This window comes from Aptenodytes forsteri, unplaced genomic scaffold (assembly GCF_000699145.1).
Source record: "Aptenodytes forsteri isolate BGI_AS27 unplaced genomic scaffold, ASM69914v1 Scaffold35, whole genome shotgun sequence".
Lineage (NCBI taxonomy): Eukaryota > Metazoa > Chordata > Aves > Sphenisciformes > Spheniscidae > Aptenodytes > Aptenodytes forsteri.
In genome coordinates, this window is record NW_008795334.1 from 1,932,114 (window position 1) to 1,952,326 (window position 20,213).

The window sequence follows — 20,213 nt, forward strand, 5'->3', positions numbered from 1 at the left end:
AATCAACGGTTTCTAGTAGAAAATGACAAACACATAACTGGATTAAAGAAAATTTGTCACCTAAGATACAGTTTTACTGCAGAAAGTCATCGAGCGTTTAACTGAGCGTACAGGCTTCTACCTACGAGCCATCTGAAGTCAGCCCCAGATGTTGCCACCATCTGGTGTTCGGTGCATACAGAGTAAGCCGGTGACCTGCAGAATCAAAAGCTTCAGTACCAGCTCTTCGCTATTCTTGGTGGGACATCAAGATTCTAACTGGTTTAGCCTCCATAACATTTCAAAGACTCAAACTCCTGAAAGCAAGATGAGGACATCATGAGGCGTATTACGTAAGTAGCCCAGAAATTCTATCGTCGGACACATGTATGTTCATTTAGAAGTAATTTTAATTACATTCAATAAATGAATGACACAGATTTTGATTTAAAAAAAATAGTTTAGTTCTCTAACTGCAGAATCTCCAAGTTTATTTTAAGCATTTAACAGCCATACTGAAAAAAACCCAGATCTCCTTACTGTCCATTCCTTTTATCTAACACATAGAATCTCTCCTCCTCCAAGATGGTTTTGAAATAAAATAGGGAATTTTTGTTTTCCAGTTCTATATATTGCATGCACACAGGTCTAGATCTGTCCTTACAAGTTTGTTCAGAAACAAGAGCAGAGTTCATCCTTTTATTGGAACAGGTAAGGAGCATGGGTCACTCACAGGGGTATGGCAGCAGGTGAGTGATGCCTCTGAATAGGGCAGCTGGCTGAGATTAAAATGCTAAAAGAAATTTTCACTGATTCAGTGAAGCAACAATATTTATCTGACGAACAAGAGCCCGCTGTCTACACTGCTGGTGTAGTATCATTCACATCCTTTCTTCTAAAGGTAGTGCTGATCCAGCTACATTGACTGGTGTGGGTGAGGAAGAAAAGAGAGATGTTAAAACATTTTCTCTGGATGGGTCTAAATCCAGCCTCAGGTCTACATCAAATAGGTTAAGATTCCATACCGTATTGTCAACACTACTGGCAACACTCTTACCAAATACCAGAAATGTTTGCCTAGAGGAAAACCTCTTCAGGGCCGCAGGTACCTTTGCCCTTCTATATTGCTATGCTGTCTTTGTTTCATTTCTACAACAGTGTAACCTAAATCAGTACAATTCTTGAGGCTCCTCTTACGGTCATTCCATCATTGTTTGCCATTTTCCTTCTTTATACCGTCCATGTTTAATACTAAATCACATTCTTGTTAAAAGTATCTCTGGGTGTCCCTTTTATCCTCTGCTCAGACTGTAAGACAGTTGTGGATATTTTACAGTTATTTTATTTTACATTTGCTAGCAAGAGGGAGCAGGTTAGAAGCCCACGGCTGTTTCCAAAGAAAGACAAACTACTATGTGTTCAGTCATTATTCAGCTGACTAGCAGTAACTTACTTTGACAGTAGCAGCTTTTCAGCTAAGAACTGCTTGGGTTAAGAAAGTTGGTGAAAAGCAGTTATGAGCCATGACGTAGTCTGACATGACATCGTGATGACAATTCAGTATTTTTAGCATGAGAATATTTTATCTGGTTTTCATTGTTAATATTTCGAAGCACACCTGAGTAGAAACCAAGGGAGTAAGTACTAGAAAGCCCATGCATGGACTTTAGTGTACTGGGCCAGTTGCCTGTACAAAAGTTCACATCTAGTTTTAGCAATAAAGGTGAACTAATGGCTTACTGTGCAAGGCTTAGTTTCCATGTGTCACAGTCTAAATGATAACTCACAAAAATGGTATCTAGCACTTGTAAAGAAAAATAGCCACCTACAAAATGCAGTCTCACTTTAAAAAAAAATCAATTGGAAATTGAATATTCCTACAGATCTACACAGGTCATGGGGCGGGGGGAAGTGTATGCTTTAACTTGTCACTTCAGAGTGTATACCAAGAAGCTATAGTTTTTTCCTCTCGCTCCCCCCACGGTCTATCAGCCCTGTGCAGCTGAGCTGCATTCACTTTGAAGTGCGATTACCAGTTCAAAATTACTATCTAACATGGATATTTCCGTACAAATATCCCATAATACATCTCTCTCCCACAGCAAGATTATCCTGCGTAAAGATATACTGTAATCTAAGTGTATGGATGAATATATACTGGCATCTTTACCTTCTGTATAAAGGCAGGGCAAAGTTTGAAGATTCTTACAGCCATGGTCGAGGATGGCTAAGCACAGGTGGCTTGACCACTTTAGCCAGAGGTGGTGGAAGTATCCTACCACTCGAACCCTTTGCTCCGGTCCAGCCATGAAAGCAATGAGTTGATACCCTGGGTTTGCTTCCTTGCGGACTTACGTATGGTGTTATTACTGGAGGCAAAACAATTTCCACAGGCTTCAGTACAACCCTTTTATGTTCTGCACGTGCCTTTCTTGCAAGTGTCTGTCTTTCATACGCCTTGCCCATAGATGACAAAGGAGATGCGTGCTTCAGCACTTTAGGCAGAGATGTGTCTGAAACAGGGTTGATGGATTTCTTCAGCTGAACATAGCTGTTTGTTCGGTTCACATTCTTTTGGTGTATGTTACTGACTGCTTTAGACACGGAAACTTCAGCCTTAATAGTAGATACAGTTTGATTGCAGAAGTCCTTCACCGTCTTCGGCTCTATACTACCACCAGTAATATTACTTCTACGTTGTGTTACTTTTGGATGCTTTTTCTCCTCTTCCTTTGATTTTTCTACAACCATGCCATCTAGTAGTCCTTTTGCTGCAGCACGGGCCAAAATGTCTTTAACAGACACCTTTTCAGAAGAATCTTTCTGAAAATTTCAAAGGAAACAACAATAAATCTAAGCCACAACACAGAGCTGCAAACTCAATACTTTAATCCCTGGTTCCTCAGAAGTTATTCCACGAGAAAACTACGGCCGAATCTAGCAGAAAGACTTAAGTCACATGTGATAAATGCTAACCAAACTATTTATTCAAGAAATTAAGAACATGACTGTTGTGACAAGTGCTATCTGAGCATTTGCTCTTCAGAGACTTTGCCCTCTACAGGCCTGAAGAGGGGAAACTGAATTCTGGGCTTGGTACTACATAACTCCCACATTGACTTGCTCTGTAACATATCTGTAAGAGCATATATGTGTACGTGTGTGTGTGTATCAGAAATAATTACTAAGATACAGAAATATTATCAATAACATTAAACATGAATAATTTTCATGATAGTGAAAATCTTTGCTCATAATACATAAGCAAGAAACTCTCAAACTAGATTACATATTTGGATATTGCCCTGGTTCCTAGTTAAAGAGAAGCGATGGGGAAGAAACTATTTACAACTAGCCAAGAAGAGGGGGGAGGTACCTGAAAACCAGAAATTTCAGTTGAAATTATGCTTCTTAGTACACATTTTATGCCTCTCAGAAAATGCTCGTTTCTGGAGTCACCTAAAAATTGGCCATTGATGCTATTAGGAGCAATTGGTTCTGTGCATTAGAATTTGACTCAAAAATTATTCAAATCAAGTAAAGTGTTTCTTTCCCTGGAGGGAGAGAATATGGTAGACAGATGTACACAGCGTGATTAACTAAAACTTACTAGCTCAGGGAGCCAGTTTAAAAAATATTCTACATTGAAAAGAGGTCAGTAATAGATAACTTGAAAGGCTTTTCATGTGTGATTCTCTAATGAAATCTTCCTCTTCTAATTCTCCCCAAGACACAAGCTTCTTTCAAGCACTGTAATTGCAGTATGACAAAAAGTGGTACAAATAACCAAATAAGATCTCATATCTTTAATTTTCAATGAAATTCTAATTAGCCCCCCCCTTCCTCTTTTGGTGAAGAAAGTCCTACTTTTATCAGACACAAGAGGAAAATGTTGATGCTCAGAGATGCAAGCTAGCCCTTTAAGGCCTTTCTTCAGGAATCCTGCCAAGACTTCCCCATTTACTCAGCAAAAGTCCCCTGCCTTTCAAGCCAGTTTTGCATATGCCTTAGTTTTGAAAGGAAACAAATTCATAGCTGTTTTATTGAAATCATAATGAAGTCTTAATCCCTACTGGTGACACTGATGCTTGGAAACTGGCAAATCGTGGTGACACATACAGACACAACAAATAACTTTACTAAACACAAGTGAGTCTGATCAAGCTGTGTACTTCATTCCAAGGTGTGACAGCAACAATGTATTTCCTTTAAACGTTCCTAGCACTGACTTAGATCAAGACGCTGCTCTGATCACGAACAGCTCCAGACGAAAAGGCACATGTTGGAAAGCTGTGCTCAGCATAAAACTCTGGGAGTTGCACGTTGCAACTGCTCACCTGTTCTTTGGTCTTTTTAAGACAACTGAAGAAGAGCCAGGAAATTTTTTAAATGTTCCATTTCATATATTCTTTTGTGGAAAAGATGCTTCTGTGAAGCATTTTTAAATGGTAATTTTCTTAGCTTACCTGTCTTGCCAGAATAGCTAGAAAACAGCCACTGGAAATTTCTGATGGCTCCATTTTGAAAAAAATTTCAGTGGAAGTCTTTGAATTGGAGCAAGTAGAAAAAACAGGAGGAGTAAGCCTGTAAAAAATAAACAAATGACCTGAAGATAATGTTTAAGGATATAAAAGGAAAGAAACAAGGATATATTAAAAGTTATGTCCAAATTATGTCTTTCAATGACACTTTCATAGAGCCTTATCTTAGTTTTTAAAAAACGGCAATTCAAGACAGACATGAGAATTCATCTTTTTAGAATTAATTTTTTTCACTTTTCCCAATAATTCCAATTTGATTTTTTTCCAATAATTAAATATATTAATCACCAGATAATAAATACGTATGAACATTATTAACAACTATGTTCTTTCTCAGGTCTGCAATTACTGGATTATCGAGTTTTTCCTGAAGTTGGGGAATGCTCTAAAAACAGAGCAGTACACAGAAATTGTAAAGGTGTTGACTTTGAGTTATTAAGTATATGCTCACAATAAAGAATATATCTTTCTAAGCTAAAAATCTTAGGTTAGAAAAATTTGCCTATTTGTAGTAATTGAGTGCGGGTTTTTTCAAATTTACAGTTTTGCAATGCATCAGTGAAGAAGGAAGAACTAGCCTTTTCGCATGTTTTCCCTGTATTCCAGTAATCCCTAGCTGTTATAAACAGGCCTCAAGGACTTGGCTCATAAAGCTTGCTACACTAGTAGTAAGCTGTTTCAGTACAGAAAAACGCTATCAAAATGTCCTTAACGCAATTTTTACCCCTCCTCTTCGCATTGCTGAGGACTGTAAGATACAGCCCCTCCTCAGTGCTCCATGGATCCTCTTGAGACAGCTTTGTTCAAAGATGGTTATGGAGAAATGCATTCAGTATTTGTAAGCAATATCCTAATTTGGCTGGCTAGTCCATTTCTAATGGGAAGTCTCCTAACCTGTTTGTTCCCAAGTTTTCACCGTAATCTGAATTTTTTTTGTGTGTCCCTCAGAACTTGGTAAAACAGACTACAAGGCTCACATCCTCCTTGCGTTACTAAATAAAATTCTATGCCCTATGACACACAGGAGATTTTTGCTTTTAGACCTGGTCATCCAATGCAAAAGAAGTGACAATCTTTACTTTGATTGATGTATACAGATTACTGTTACCAGGAATCCCTTTAACGGGTGGTCTGGCCCTGAAAATTGATGCAGAAATTAAATTTGACAGGCCATAGGGAAATGCATGGATGGTTTAGCGTCTCCTCTCTACACACCTGTTTGCCATATGTACCCTTATGTAAGGTAAAGTCTTTGCTATAAACTGTTTGTCATATCCTTAAGGTAAGATCAGCTTAGACAGCGGGTACGTGTTTGAAACCGCCTTTACAATGTCACAGCCCTAAGACCAGCTGTATGACCTCAAACTCCAGCACAGCCTTATTTTGTTCAGCAGCGCTCCAGCACTGCAGAGTAATTCCAAAAGATGTAATATACATAAGCACAACTTCTGTAAGAGTTTCCTGAAAGCCCTCAATTTTCTTGGAAAAGGAAATTAATATTAATTAGATCTGTGATGATCACACAGGATGTTTTATTAGTGTAACTTGCCTCTCAAAGCCACTACTGTGAACACAGGGGCTAGTAATTCTGCAAGAGTTTTTCATTCTATCCTGCATTCTAAATTAGTCAAGTAAGTTCCCTAATTAATTCTAAGGAAAGTGTACAAGGAACTGTCGTAAGTAGTACATGCATCTTAAATGGCTTGAGCTTTCATCTTAAGACAAGCATAATCACACTATATATTTTATTTATGGTGTTCTATTATTCCTCTGTTTACGCTGGTTACCAGCAGCTTTATTGTAGCAAGAACGAGGCATGAAAACATTCAAGATACATGCATGACAGTGAAGGAGGAACCAATTCTGGAATCGTCATTTATGAAGTTCAGTCAGTCTTCTGTCACAAATTTGCTCAGGTCTGCAAAAATCCTAATGTAATTTTATTCTCCCTGTCTTACCATCTGAGTTTCCCTTGTATTTGAAAGTAAAAGTATAATTTGGTGGTATGACAAGTTTCATGATGTTTCTGCAAAACACTGGATAGATTTTTGTTTTGGCTTTGGGGGGAGGAGGAGGAGTGTTTTAGACAAGGGGGAATTTTTTTCTGAAAAAATTAAAGCTCCAGAAAAAAAAATTCAGATTTTTTTTTTTTTAGTATAAATTCTGTTACATATATCATGAATTTATGTATTACCTGTGTTCAAATAATTCAGAGACCATTATGTTCCAAGGTCCCCCTAGTTCTCCATGTAGAGTAATAGCTGCATAGAGGTCAAGATGTGACAGACTTCACAAAATTTCAAATCCCAAAGGAAAACACAGTTTACAGCAAGAGTAATAATGCTTTTGGACTAGCATAGCATCACTGGCAAGACATACCCTGATTTCATCCCATTTAGCATAAAATTTCAAGCAGGCTGCTCTTTTCTATCGGTGATTTGCAAAAAAGATGTGGGTTTTTTGTACTGTATCTTAACATAACGTGTAACATACCTCTTTTAAAAATTATTTGGACTGGCCACAGTTAACATTTACCATTTTAATCATGCAAAATTTAAATATAATGAATGATATCTTGAACCACAGTACCTTTCCCCACGATGGCCCAGTCATTAACATCATCTAAGATAATATAAAAATCTAAAAAATTAGAGTATTACTCTCCTGTGCTTTCGGCAACATAAACTCTCTTAACCTGCATCCTGTAATCAACTATTACATCTATGTGCAAGCAAGTGCCAACTGTTTGCATTTATCTACCGTGACTGAAAGGAAAATCCAGAAAGCACCCATCAGTCTTTTAACAATTGCTCCAGCTGACAGGTTGTTACATATATGAATTTATGTATTACCTGTGTTCAAATAATTCAGAGACCATTATGTTCCAAGGTCCCCCTAGTTCTCCATGTAGAGTAATAGCTGCATAGAGGTCAAGATGTGACAGACTTCACAAAATTTCAAATCCCAAAGGAAAACACAGTTTACAGCAAGAGTAATAATGCTTTTGGACTAGCATAGCATCACTGGCAAGACATACCCTGATTTCATCCCATTTAGCATAAAATTTCAAGCAGGCTGCTCTTTTCTATCGGTGATTTGCAAAAAAGATGTGGGTTTTTTGTACTGTATCTTAACATAACGTGTAACATACCTCTTTTAAAAATTATTTGGACTGGCCACAGTTAACATTTACCATTTTAATCATGCAAAATTTAAATATAATGAATGATATCTTGAACCACAGTACCTTTCCCCACGATGGCCCAGTCATTAACATCATCTAAGATAATATAAAAATCTAAAAAATTAGAGTATTACTCTCCTGTGCTTTCGGCAACATAAACTCTCTTAACCTGCATCCTGTAATCAACTATTACATCTATGTGCAAGCAAGTGCCAACTGTTTGCATTTATCTACCGTGACTGAAAGGAAAATCCAGAAAGCACCCATCAGTCTTTTAACAATTGCTCCAGCTGACAGGTTGTGTAAAGCATACACAAACACATACTTTTTTCATATATATTTGTATTTGTTATGATTGCACAGGATGTTCTCTTACTGTAACCTGTCCCCCCAAAAGTCACTCATCTGAATACAGGGACGAGCAATCCTACAGCAGAGGTTCTTATTCTTCTATATTATTCTCACATTTTAAGACTAGGTTTCTTTTTCCTTTGGAACTGATCGTTCTAGGTCAGAAGCTGAGAGCATGCTAGCAAGTTCCCTGACTTCTAGTCTCCATTTTGTCTTAAAATAGCTTCATTCTCTAAATACTGATAGGATGAAAGAAATAGCTCTACCAGAAGCTCACCACAATGTTATCTGCAACCAGCGATGCTTTCCTCGCATCTCAATTTCAGATGGGAACAAAAATATTAGATTAAAAAGTCAAGAGGATGCCACTTACTCCATTCCTTTTGATGTTATGAGAGTACTGAGAGGCAGCAAAAACTATTTTAAATGTTAATTTAATGCAAGACACAGATCAGTCTAGGATAAGAATTATGCTACAATTTAAAGTTATACTTTCATTTTTCCATAGACAAAACTACTCATTCCTTACCTGTATGGCTGTACTTTATTTCCTTCCACTCCAGATTCCAGTGCTTTTTTCACTACTAGTTCATTTTCTTCTGGGTAAACTGAACAAGTGCAGTAAACAATAGCTTGTACTTTGTTAACTACAAAACAACAACAACAAAAATTTCCACTGTTCAAATTCTTCATACACACAGTGGTTTTATTAAGGACTGAAAGCATCATAAAAATTATGCTTGGATGTCACTTCTACCAATAAAGTATATCCTCCTGCACACATCAGTATTCAATCTCTAGTGTTTTTTAATAATTAAAATCTTTTCAAATATTTGCAGATTTCAGCACAAATTCAGAGCTGCATCCAGTCTTTTCACACAGCTACCAAAGGAGGGGGGAAGAAAGTGGCAGCATGAAGATGGAGTCAGACTACATTTGCAACTTTCCCAAAGCAGAGTATGCCTAAGACAGTAAGCCAGTTCTCTACACAATGTTGAAGATTATTGTATTAATGGCTGGTGAACACTAGGACACAGAAACACCTTCAAACTTGAGGAGATTATTACTTAGGGGTTTTGGTTACATGCTTACTGTTAAAAATACACTGATTACTCTATTAGTTAACTATGTAAAAAACTGGTGACAGTACAATGGAATTGATATAGTACAAGGTCTTCCCAGAAATTGGAGAGCTAACACACTTACATTTCATCGCATGCATCAACTCATTAAGCTGCCTTTCAGCAAGAATACTGAGTTTATCCTCAGATACAGATCCTTGGAAAAGGTCTCTTAGCAATCCTGCATCTAAATGCAAAGAGTTGTAAATTTATTATTCCAACTTGCATTAGTGTCTTAAAATTCAGCTGTTTGCAGAAAATGCTTTGGTAACAGACCTGGTTATTAGTAGTGCCGCGGGAAGGTAGCTTTACAAATTACAATACCAAGGAGTGCCTAAATGATTCTTCTTTCCCTCTTTACCTGTAATTATTACTGCCTCTTATTTGCTTCTATTTAATGAAAATTATACATTGAATAGACTTATACAAACAGTCAATAAAGGAACGTAATCAATGGAAAGTTATATACACATTGGTATCTTGAAATAAATTTTCTGCCTATAGCCTTTTTACTTTAAAAAAAAGACTATATACCCTCTGCTCCCCAGAATAATCCTCAAACTTCATACTATCGACTAGAAGCAGACACACAGAATTATGCAAGTTATTTAATATATATGTTTTATAGTAGTTAAAATAAGGAAAGTGTTTTTTATAAAATTATACAATTTACTGAAGCAGCTACCATGTCCAGACCACAATGCTTGAATACTATTTCTACCAGAAAGCATGTGCTAGCTATTGTATCGAAAGTTACCTCCGTGTTCATTTAAAATAAAGTCTATTGGATTGCCAACAGCCAGCCCAGAGCATTGTGGTAGCAGCAAAAGAACTTTTGCCTTTTGAAGTCTTGGGTCTGTTGGTCCAATCTCAGTAAAGTCTTCATGTAACAACTGAATATCTGAAAAAAAAGGAAAAACTCAACAGTTCTACGTGCAAGCAAGCCTGCCTAATTTTAATGTGATAAAGGTGAAGAGAGTGGTGTTAACATTTCTTCCACAGAGCTAGAGCCTGCTAGACCCAGATCCTCCAAAGCAAGCCCCACTGATTTCAAACAGATTGAAGGACTAGGTAGACCTTAGCATCTTCCACTGAAAAGACTGCTAATGGGGTTTCAGAGTCTTGTTGCGTTCTGTTCTGATCGTGTCCTTCGGGTAAACTGGCCAAGTGCATGGGTTTTGGATTAACACTCTCAAACAGCTGAAAATCAAACTGAAAGCAATAGCCAAGACACCAAATAAATGGACCCAAAAGTTCCCAGCTACCAGCTATACCAACTGCTATACAGTAACTACTTATAAGGAAAAATTCACCCTGACGTATCAGGAGCCTGCATCTATGACATGGTTAATCTGCAACCTTTGATTAACTTGATTGTAGCTGAAGAGCTGTCAGTTCACCTTGTGACAAAAAAGTGTTGTTACTGCCCTCCCCTCCCCAAGTCCTCAGACAAGGGATCTCTGAATTCTGACAGAATTATGCCATATTTATAAATACCACAAACATCTATATTACAATACTTTATGTGTACCATCTGTTTTAACACCTACTTTTGCATCCCATGTGACTGAACAAGTTCCTCAGTTCTGCTGCTTTTGCTGAAGATTTCACACCACAAACAAAAATTCTGGACATGCTGTGATTTGTCAGCACTGACATATGGGCAATGGTCAGATGGGAACCTATGTGAGCCACTATAATGTCATCACCTGGATTCAACAGCGCCCGTGCAGAGTGTACAGCAAGGCTGCGAGACTTATCCTAGAAAATAATGACATGAAAATTAAGTATGACCAACTTATTTGGTTTCTATGAATGCCAATCTTCTTTTCCAAATTAGGAGAGTATTTCATTGTTTTCATGACAAACATGAAAGAAGGGAGGAGAAAAACTCATCAGGAATAGCTGCTAATATAGAATTACATAAAGTACAAAACCAAACATCTTATTAAGTCACTCACTAAATTTTAATAATTTAATTCTAACTAATGCATAAGAAAGCATAATATCTATAGGTGAAAAGAATGTAAGTGCGTATCATCCCCATAAGGAGGAACTCTTAGCAACAGCCAGTTCCAGAAAAGACAAACATAGGCCACAATATGCAGAATTCATTCTCAGAAGCAGCTTAACAGAGAAATGCAAAACTATTCGCATAGGTCTTGACGATATTTATAGGAGAAATGAAGCCCTTACAGATCAAAGACCAAGATTTTGCTGAAATTTGAAAAACACAGAGGCAGATTTGAATGCAGAAAGCACAGCAGCCTCTCAACAAGAGCAAATGATCTCATACTACAGGTGATGAAGAGAAAAAGAGAGAGTTCAAACATTATCTTCATCAAATTACTTTAAAAGGCAAAGAGTGAAGATATGGACCACAGGTACCATGTTTTGCACCAAATCTGGCAAACACTGATGATGAAGGGGCGGGGCGGGCGCTAAAGCTTTAAGTTCACATCAATATCTACGTATCCACTTACAGCATTCAAGTACCACCCTACCCTGCCAAAGAGAGCTGGAGTTTTTGAGGGTTCTGTTTCCTCACTTTGAATATTCTTAAGTAGTAATACTCAGAATTTGTTCCCATGACCTATGGGGTTCTCATGTATAGTTCTTTTCTGTAAGTCTTCTATTTGAAATATACGTACTGAAATTGAATATTGAATACTGAATTACTTTGTGAGTTGGGTAATAAATTTTGAGGCTAAAATTTCCAGAAAATGCTAAGCATCAAGTGCAAGTGCCCTTTGAAATGTTTCTGCTAAGCGCTCAAGAATCAATCAGACACTTCAGGTAATTTGCGGTTGTGCATTGTTGCACGGTTACTCCAGACCACCGCTCTACAACAGGAACCTCTGACCAGTCTTGCCTGGAGAGGCTAATGATGGCAAGTCAGGAAAAAGACCAGTGGGGTTTATGGAGATTTAGGAATCACACTGCACAAAATGCAAAGAAGTCTCACCATCCCATCACAAATATGCAGTTGAAGAGGAAGAGATATTATAATATTAGCATACCATTATCTACTGACTAGGGGTAATGCATATAGAGTTACATAGACACTTTCCTCACATTTTCAGAAGTGAGACTGCTTCTTTGACCACTTTTGATGTTTATTTCAACAGTTTTAAGATTAAATTTAAAACATTCTACTAACTTAATTATAGCTATCGCTTATAAGCATTAACATTTGCATGCTAAATTTAGTAAGTGAAACAGTTTCTAACCTTCTGATTATTAAAAACATCCAAAACCTTATGAGAGCATGTTGCTGCCTGACTGATTTAATAGGACAGTCACACAATACATGACCTCATTCTAATGCAAAGCATTATTTTAGTTTGCAGATTATATTACTCAAGGGTGACATGAACTCACCTGCAGTAAGAGTTTGCAATCTGCAAAAAGATCTAAATTAAGCAGTTCTTCTTTAAGAGAGGAAGGAAAAAACAATACATCGTGGCAATGTTGGTCCACACAGTACGTATAACGGTCAAAGTCTGACACAGTTTCAACTCTTGTGAATCCCTTCTTCTCCAAATCTCTGAAAACATCTTGAAGGCTGTTAACATACATCTCTGACTATTAAATATACAACAGTTACTTAAAGCAATATAGCTCACATTGATTATAGGGATTTTTGCCTTTTATTTTGTGTGAGTGTGTGTGTGTGTATATATGCATATATATATAAAAAAAACCCCACAATGCTGCCTAATGCAGGAGGGGAATTCACTCTATTTTAGGCACATAAATTCTGGTTTGAAAAAATTAAGGTAATAAGTCTGATAAAGTAAATTAAGAAAGAGGCATGTGTCTCCAGAGGATGATTCAAAGCATCAAAACAAATGTCCATACGCTCAAGGAGACACTGTAGCAAATTTACTGCTGGAATACTTTAGTTCTTTCAATTGTTTTCAATTTAGCCCAGCTCGTCAATGAATTTAATGGCTGATATCTGAAATAATCCCTGTGTAAATGTAATAAAGGCATAAATGCTGAGGTTTGCAATGCAAATATCATAAAGATTTAAAGGAATATATGCCAAGACTTGTTTGCTGAAAGGCAGTTTCAGACAGTGCCATAAGCTTATATGGTACATTTAACGTAGGGTCAATGCAGCAGCTTTCAGCTCAATCTTAGTTAAGGGTTGCAAAATCAGAATCAGAGTAAGGCACCTTCTCTATCTTGAAGAGCCTATAACCTAAGCACAGAACACTGGTCCAAGAGAAGAGTGTGAAAAAAGAATTCTTGAAAATATTATAAAACGGATTACCTGTCTAACAAAATAGGTAACAGGATAACCTGGTATGGTTCATGCATCAGTTAGCACAGAACTGGGAACACCAGTGTTACATATATAGTAGCCCACTGAATATAAGGATTTTAAAAAGTATATTTTTATTTCAAGTTTACACTATCGTTACAGAATAAACACCAGTTTTAAGTATTGTATCTGCCTTAACACGCTTTGCCAATGTTATGGCTTACAGTAACACACCCACTTTTTAAAAAGTTTTCTCTTTCTTTATTTTTCATCACAGAGTTTACTCACCCATATAGTTTTTTCTAACTTTAATTCCTCATTTATTTGGTGAAAGACCCACACAAGCAACAGAATAGTAAGAAAAACTGTTTCACAACTTTGTCACAGTTTATGAATACCATTGCTGCACTATATAAAAACTACGAACAAACATAAGGCAATGTTGCTGGACTAAGCAGAATTTACTATATGAAACTTAAATTACTGTTAATAATATAACCTGGAAATTCTGAAACAAGTCTGTAGCAAACCATATCACTTCATAGGTAAAAACGACAATATTAGATGATACTTTAAAGACCTTACCTGATTTTACATGTGTTTATCCAAACACATAAAGGTAAAGCAGAAGCCCTTTGTTCCTGCTTCCGTATGGTTTCTGGTAGAATGTATTCAATTGAAAGAGCATCATGTTTGATGCGACATCTTGCTAGTGCAGCTGCCAATTTGGTCCTAAAACTACAAAAACATAATCACAAGTTTATTAAGTTTTAGAAATGTCTACACCAGCTATTAACGTGCAATATTTCTATTACAAAACTATCTTGCTCAGAAACCAAAACCAAAAGTGAGGCCTCATTTTTCAAGCTGCTACAGAAAATACACAGTTATAGGACATTTTCTACCCCAGACGATGGTAGATGCAAGGTAGTAATAAATAGCTAAGACTGTTTTACTTAAATGCACACGGGACTGGAATTATGACAGATGACTCTCAAATACGTCAATTTTCTCAGACAGCTAAAAAAAAAACAAATTATGTTTTGGAACTGCAATCTGTGGAATACAATCATCAGATTTTTTTGTATGTTTGAAGATATAAATACATATATGTGCAGAATGAGCATTTGATGAAAGCTGACCTCTAAATGTGTACAGAAACAACACAAGTATGATGGCAACCAGGAGTCAGTTTTATTATTATTATGTGAAAATCTCAGAGGAAATATTCCCAGTCTTTTCTTCCCACAAGCTTTATGCATAATCTTGATACGTGATAACTCAAAGCAAATAAAAATTGCTGGTGAGCTACTTCAGATGCCAAGTTATATTACTGCCCTCCAGGAATACCTTGCACTTAGGATATTCATGAACTTTTTGGGCTATTCTAAATCCAGCAGCAACACAATTTTGTCCAACAAATGCCTGTGGAGTTCATCAACAGACTGACGAAAGAAATACTTGAACGCTACTTAAAATGTTTATTTTACATATCCTCTTTTTTTGGTTCTAATTACTTAAAATAATAAATATGTAACAAAGTTCTATAATAGCAGTATTGTGAAACAAACTGATATTATTCCACTCCATGACCTCTTGACTCTATTACACTCATATTTATGAATGTTTACTGAGTATTTCTTTTCTTTTCTAAAATTGTATGAAAAAAGTTTCAACAACTCCAAAATAAGATACCTTTTTCTAGCAAAATAATCCACAATATAAAGATGGTTTGTTAGCTGTATTTTTCTTAACTAAGGGAACATGGAAGTTTCCCTTCAAACTAGGTTCTCATTAAAAATAAAAACAAAGCCCACAAAATTTGAAAGACATCTGTAATATTGACAACTATAAAAAAAAGGCACTGGTTATACAAATCTGTATTTCTGCTAATATATATCAACAAAAAAAGTTCTTAGCATGTATACCTGTGTAGATAACCCTCTATTTTCCGAACTTCTGCTACAGGCTCCTCTTCATCAAAAATCTCTCGTGCTTGAAACTTTCGGTCTTGTAGGTCATAAAGCATCACAACAAGCAAGCTGGTTAATTCATCTGGCTGCAACAGAAAAGCAACTGGATAGAGAAAGTGACACAAAGCATGCCTTACTTCTGCAAAAAGATCCTTATCAAACAGCAGTCTCCCACGTAAGAGGCATTAAAAACTCCAATGAAATGCTTATTTGTAAGAATATGACAGTAATTCCTCATGGAGAGTTAGTAAAACACTGAAGAATTTTTTAAAAACTCAAATACACAACTTGAAAAGTTATTTAGCTTATCAAAATTAAAAACATTCTCGATACACACAGATAATACACTGTATCTTAATAACTTTTAATGTTATCAGAATTTAACCTTTGAAATTATTTTCTCCTCATAAAGTAGCTCCTTGAATAGCTAAGCTAACAAAAACGTCTTGTCTATCAATTTGTCTCTTGTGGGATTCTTCCGTATCTAACAATGAATAAGCTCAGTTATAATAACCATTCTGCAGTTAGGACATACGTAAAATCTCCTTCCCATGTCTAAATGCTTAAAACAGGGAGCATCTCCTTCTTAGGGACAGGAATTAACAGCACTTCAGTTACTCTTGTCTGCCTCTTTTCATGAAATTCCTACAGTTCTTATGCCTTCAAAAATTCTTACCTTCTCACAAATATAACCGAAATTAGCTAGAAAACTCAAGTTGTTAGGGAAATACCACCAAACGCAAAATGTTACCACGTAAGTCTTACTTCCTTACAAAAACAAGCCAAAAATCAAATGTGTTAGGGTTCAATGGGTTCAATGCATTCTTTTGTCTGATGGGGTTCACTCCATGCTTTCCAACTCCCAGGGACAGGAAGGGAACATGACTTTTTTCCCCACTCACAAGGGGACACAGCAGGGAAGGAAAGCACATAGACATGGACTGGCTCATGGACATCACTGAGAAAGTATTACGCTGCAGTAAGCATTATGGTTCATTCCCCTACCTTCTTTCTTTGAAGGTTTTGATTCCCAGCAGTAAGGTGCAATGAGAATCTCACAAACAACATATCTAGTACCTTGGAGATTGATGCTTTAGACAACTAACTAAAAAGGACAGCAATATTTCAGTCTCAGGTTACCATATAGTTCAAAACAACAAATGTTGTTTTGAAGAATGTTGCAGAATCCTCAGAAAATATTCTAATTACACCAACTTAGAAAATACAAAATTTATTTCCTCACAAAAATATTCACTTACTATTGAGTGGCACGGGTAAACACAACTATCTAACAATATTTCTTCAAGAAGATCTTGATCTGCAAAAAAAGAAAATATTGACAAGTTATGCTATGGAATCTACAAGATTCTATGGAACAAAAAGAAAAACTTAAAATCACTAAAGAAAAAGCTTAAAGTTTAAACATCATGAAAATTAAGGGCAAATTCAATCACAAACAGTAGCAACTCTAAATAAGTATAATTCCTTTACATGAAAAAGTATAGATCTTAAATGTTTGATTTCACAAAATGCTAACAACACTTAGATATATTTAAATATTTGAGGGATAAGAGTAATCTAGTAGTAACCTGTAGTTTAACAAAAAAAAGATCTCTACTGTCAGGCAGAAACTAAACACCTTGATTTTTCCATATTTTCTCTGCTGCATCATTTCTGTTGGCAATTCTTGGAAAAGTTTTGTACTTACTTACATTTTAGAGCATTGAAAGCCAGTTCATAAGATACACGCTGGGAATACTCATCTTTAAAAGTCAGCATGGGAGATACTGAGTCATCACCATACCGCACCAATATTCTATCCTTACGCTTTTCAGTATGAATGCCTTGAAAAATCTTAGCTGCGTTTATGTATACGGAGTCGTGATAGCCATTCTTCTCAATCAGAGTCATTGTTCTTTTTTCAACAGATCCTTTTTCATCTGAAATTTTCATTTCACTCAAGTCTGAAGTATCATTTATAACATCCTCATGTAAAGACACCGAGTTACTTTTAGAACCTGGCATTTTTCCAGTTGCTGATTGTGTAAGTGCAAGTCACAATCCTGCTGCCTCTGCAAAAAACAAAGTTTGTATTGAATTACAAAATTTTCTTTCACTAGAATACACCTTTCCCTTCATTTTCAGGTTTTCAATAGAACTTATTTTCTTTTTTAGGCTCTAATCCTGCAAATACGTATATACATATATCATGTATACTTCTATACGTCTATCATCTTACATATAGTAGAGAAGTATTTATAATAGTTTTCTTACCTTATTTATTTTCACTAATGCAGATATGAAGACTGGTTACTTGTTTCAAAGAGGCCAGTGCTTTACAATAAATGATCCTAAACAGACTACATGCAGAGATTTTATTCTCTGTGTCTAATAAGCAGCATTATTATTGCAGTCAGAATAGTATGACTTACTAGGAATTCTCCTTTAATAAAAAGACACTACAGAAATTTCAAAGCAGCCATCGTCACTTCCAAAGAAGAACCATCTTGAAAAGAATTGCAGTGAATCCACATGCTTGCCCACTAAACTGCATATCTGTTCCTAAAAATGGATAATAGAGATCACCTAAGTGTTAATGTATTTAATGTATTACCTAAACAGCACAATTGTAAACGCAGGAAATCCATTCTGACAGTCTCTGAAGATATTAACCAACTCTCCATAAGCCCTTGTGCATTTCTTAAATTTTCTACACATCTTACATAAACAATAAAATAAAAATTACCTTCCCAGAGGTGGAATAGGGCTTAAAGAAAAAGAAAAAGCGCCAGTGTTAGTTGAATCCAAAAATATGCTTAAGTTCCACATAAAACCTACTTAAAGTATATCCATCACGGTGCTTGGATTTACCCTGCTTGCTCTGGTTGCTATAACATGCATTTATGACAATGCTCGGAGGCTTAGAAGTCAGGTTAAATGTTCAGAAGAGGGCTAAGCCAAGAAGAATTTAGTCATAGAGGAAAGATTTAAAAAAAAACCAAAAAAACTCATCTTCCTGTCTGGGGAAGAATAATACAAGAGAACTGTGAGGAATTTAGCAGCTTTAGCACAGAAAGCTAGGCATGGATCTGGTGCCAACAAATAGTTCTGGATATTTTAGGATTAACAGCACAGAACAGCAGAATTTGTTCTTTTTGCCAGTCTAAAAATCCAAAAAAGAAGGTGATACTCTGACCAAATAGAAAGGATCTTCTCTTTTGCTACATAATTTAGTTCAGTACAACCATTCTCAAGCTTTTTCCCTGCGCTCCCCACATTCCTCAGGATAAATTACATACCTCTTCTCCCCGGGTCAGACATACTTGCTCAGCATCCTTTTTTCCTCTCCCCTTTCCTGCCCCCATCACACAAAGCATAGTGGAGAAGGAGGATGGCAGCACAGAGGGTTGGAGGGGAAAGGAGGAACACAAGCTGTTATTTCTCCAGCAGGCAGCCATGAAATGCCCCATGCTGAGCCAGCATTCCCCCGTTCAAACTCTCTTTCCCCAACACAGGTGACACTCAGCCCATTCCTCCCTTCTCTAAGACCGGCACAAGTCAGTGTCCGCCCAGCCCAGCATGCTCCAGACAACCGACTAGAGTTGCTTCCTGAATGCGGGCAGCTCATCTGGAGGAGGCCACCTCTCATTCTCCTTTCCCAGAATTTGCTCCTCAAAACAGAGAGCTGCTAACCCTGTAGAAGCAACTTTTACTGTCTCTTTACAGAGGTCCTGGGCCTCAGACAAACAGCTTCATCTGGTGGGAGTTAAGCTCCAACATCCCTAGTGTTAGACGCAGCACTGATGGATCCATGGTGCAAACATAAATTTATTTTATGAAGTCATATTGAAACAGAACAAGCAGCACTATCAAAAGAAAGCACTATTCTTCACTAGAATAAAGTACCAGATTACCTAAACCAAATTGAAACTCTTGTGCTTAGAAAGGAAAAATGTAGCAAGTGAAATAGTGTTTGTGGTGTCAGGACTTTCAAGACTTGTAGGGTTCCCGATTACTGTTTGTGACTTCTTTGCCAAAGCCGTTTTTGCTGACCTGCAAGACACACTGCTATTAAGATGATTTGATGAATACACTTTCCCCAAAGACAAATGTCATCTTAATAAAGGTGAGATGACAGTGCTCTGCCCTGTGCAGACACACTGTGTGGTTGCAACACTGTAAACCATAGCTTGGATTACGGAACTCTGTGCCAAGCAGAGAACACCAAGCTTGATTAATATGAAGCTCAGCTGGGAAGAACTAGAGAAGAGAGGAAAGACCCTGCCTTTGTCTATGGAAGAAATGAACTGAATCTCAAGCAGATTACTCAATTGAGGGAAGAAAAAACCTCAAGGTCCCAAGGAGGCCATCATTCTCCTAAAAGAGAGAATGGCCTTCAAAGTTCAGAAAGATTTTTCTTCCATTGTTTAGTTAAGAAAATCTTCAAATGAAACATGAATTTGTTGTGTTAGGGGGTCGTTGAAGAGAGATGAAGAAAGAATGTGAGAATAGAAAAAAATAAAATCAAAGTTTATAATATTCCTGAGTCCTACAAACGCTAAGCCAGTCTGATTTGGACCCAAATCCAGCATCTCTCCATACAGTCTTAGCACACTGATTCAATGTTAAAAATACATACATACTCTCAGTGATCTGGCTGACTAGAGGTACAACTGCCTCATCTACGAAGCAGAAACTTGCTGTTGCAATAAAGTTTCCAAGTTCTTGCCAATACACTTCCACACAGTTTCCCTTAAGCTTGATCACATTTGCAAGTTAGAGTATTAGCGGGGT

General features: G+C 36.8%; 1 protein-coding gene across 1 annotated transcript; it reads right to left on the reverse strand.

Moving 5' to 3' along the window:
• Window positions 1-842: 842 nt before the first annotated feature.
• Window positions 843-17,444, reverse strand: NSUN7 (NOP2/Sun RNA methyltransferase family member 7). The gene is made up of 12 exons (XM_009280169.2): window positions 17,132-17,444; window positions 16,679-16,737; window positions 15,375-15,505; window positions 14,032-14,184; window positions 12,558-12,741; window positions 10,727-10,937; window positions 9,934-10,077; window positions 9,262-9,363; window positions 8,585-8,702; window positions 4,446-4,563; window positions 2,150-2,802; window positions 843-904 (listed from the first exon to the last, which is right to left on the reverse strand). The coding sequence occupies exons 1-11, from the start codon at window positions 17,442-17,444 to the stop codon at window positions 2,185-2,187; spliced, it is 2,151 nt and encodes a 716-aa protein (XP_009278444.1). The 3' UTR covers window positions 843-904; window positions 2,150-2,184.
• Between the last annotated feature and the right edge of the window lie 2,769 nt (window positions 17,445-20,213).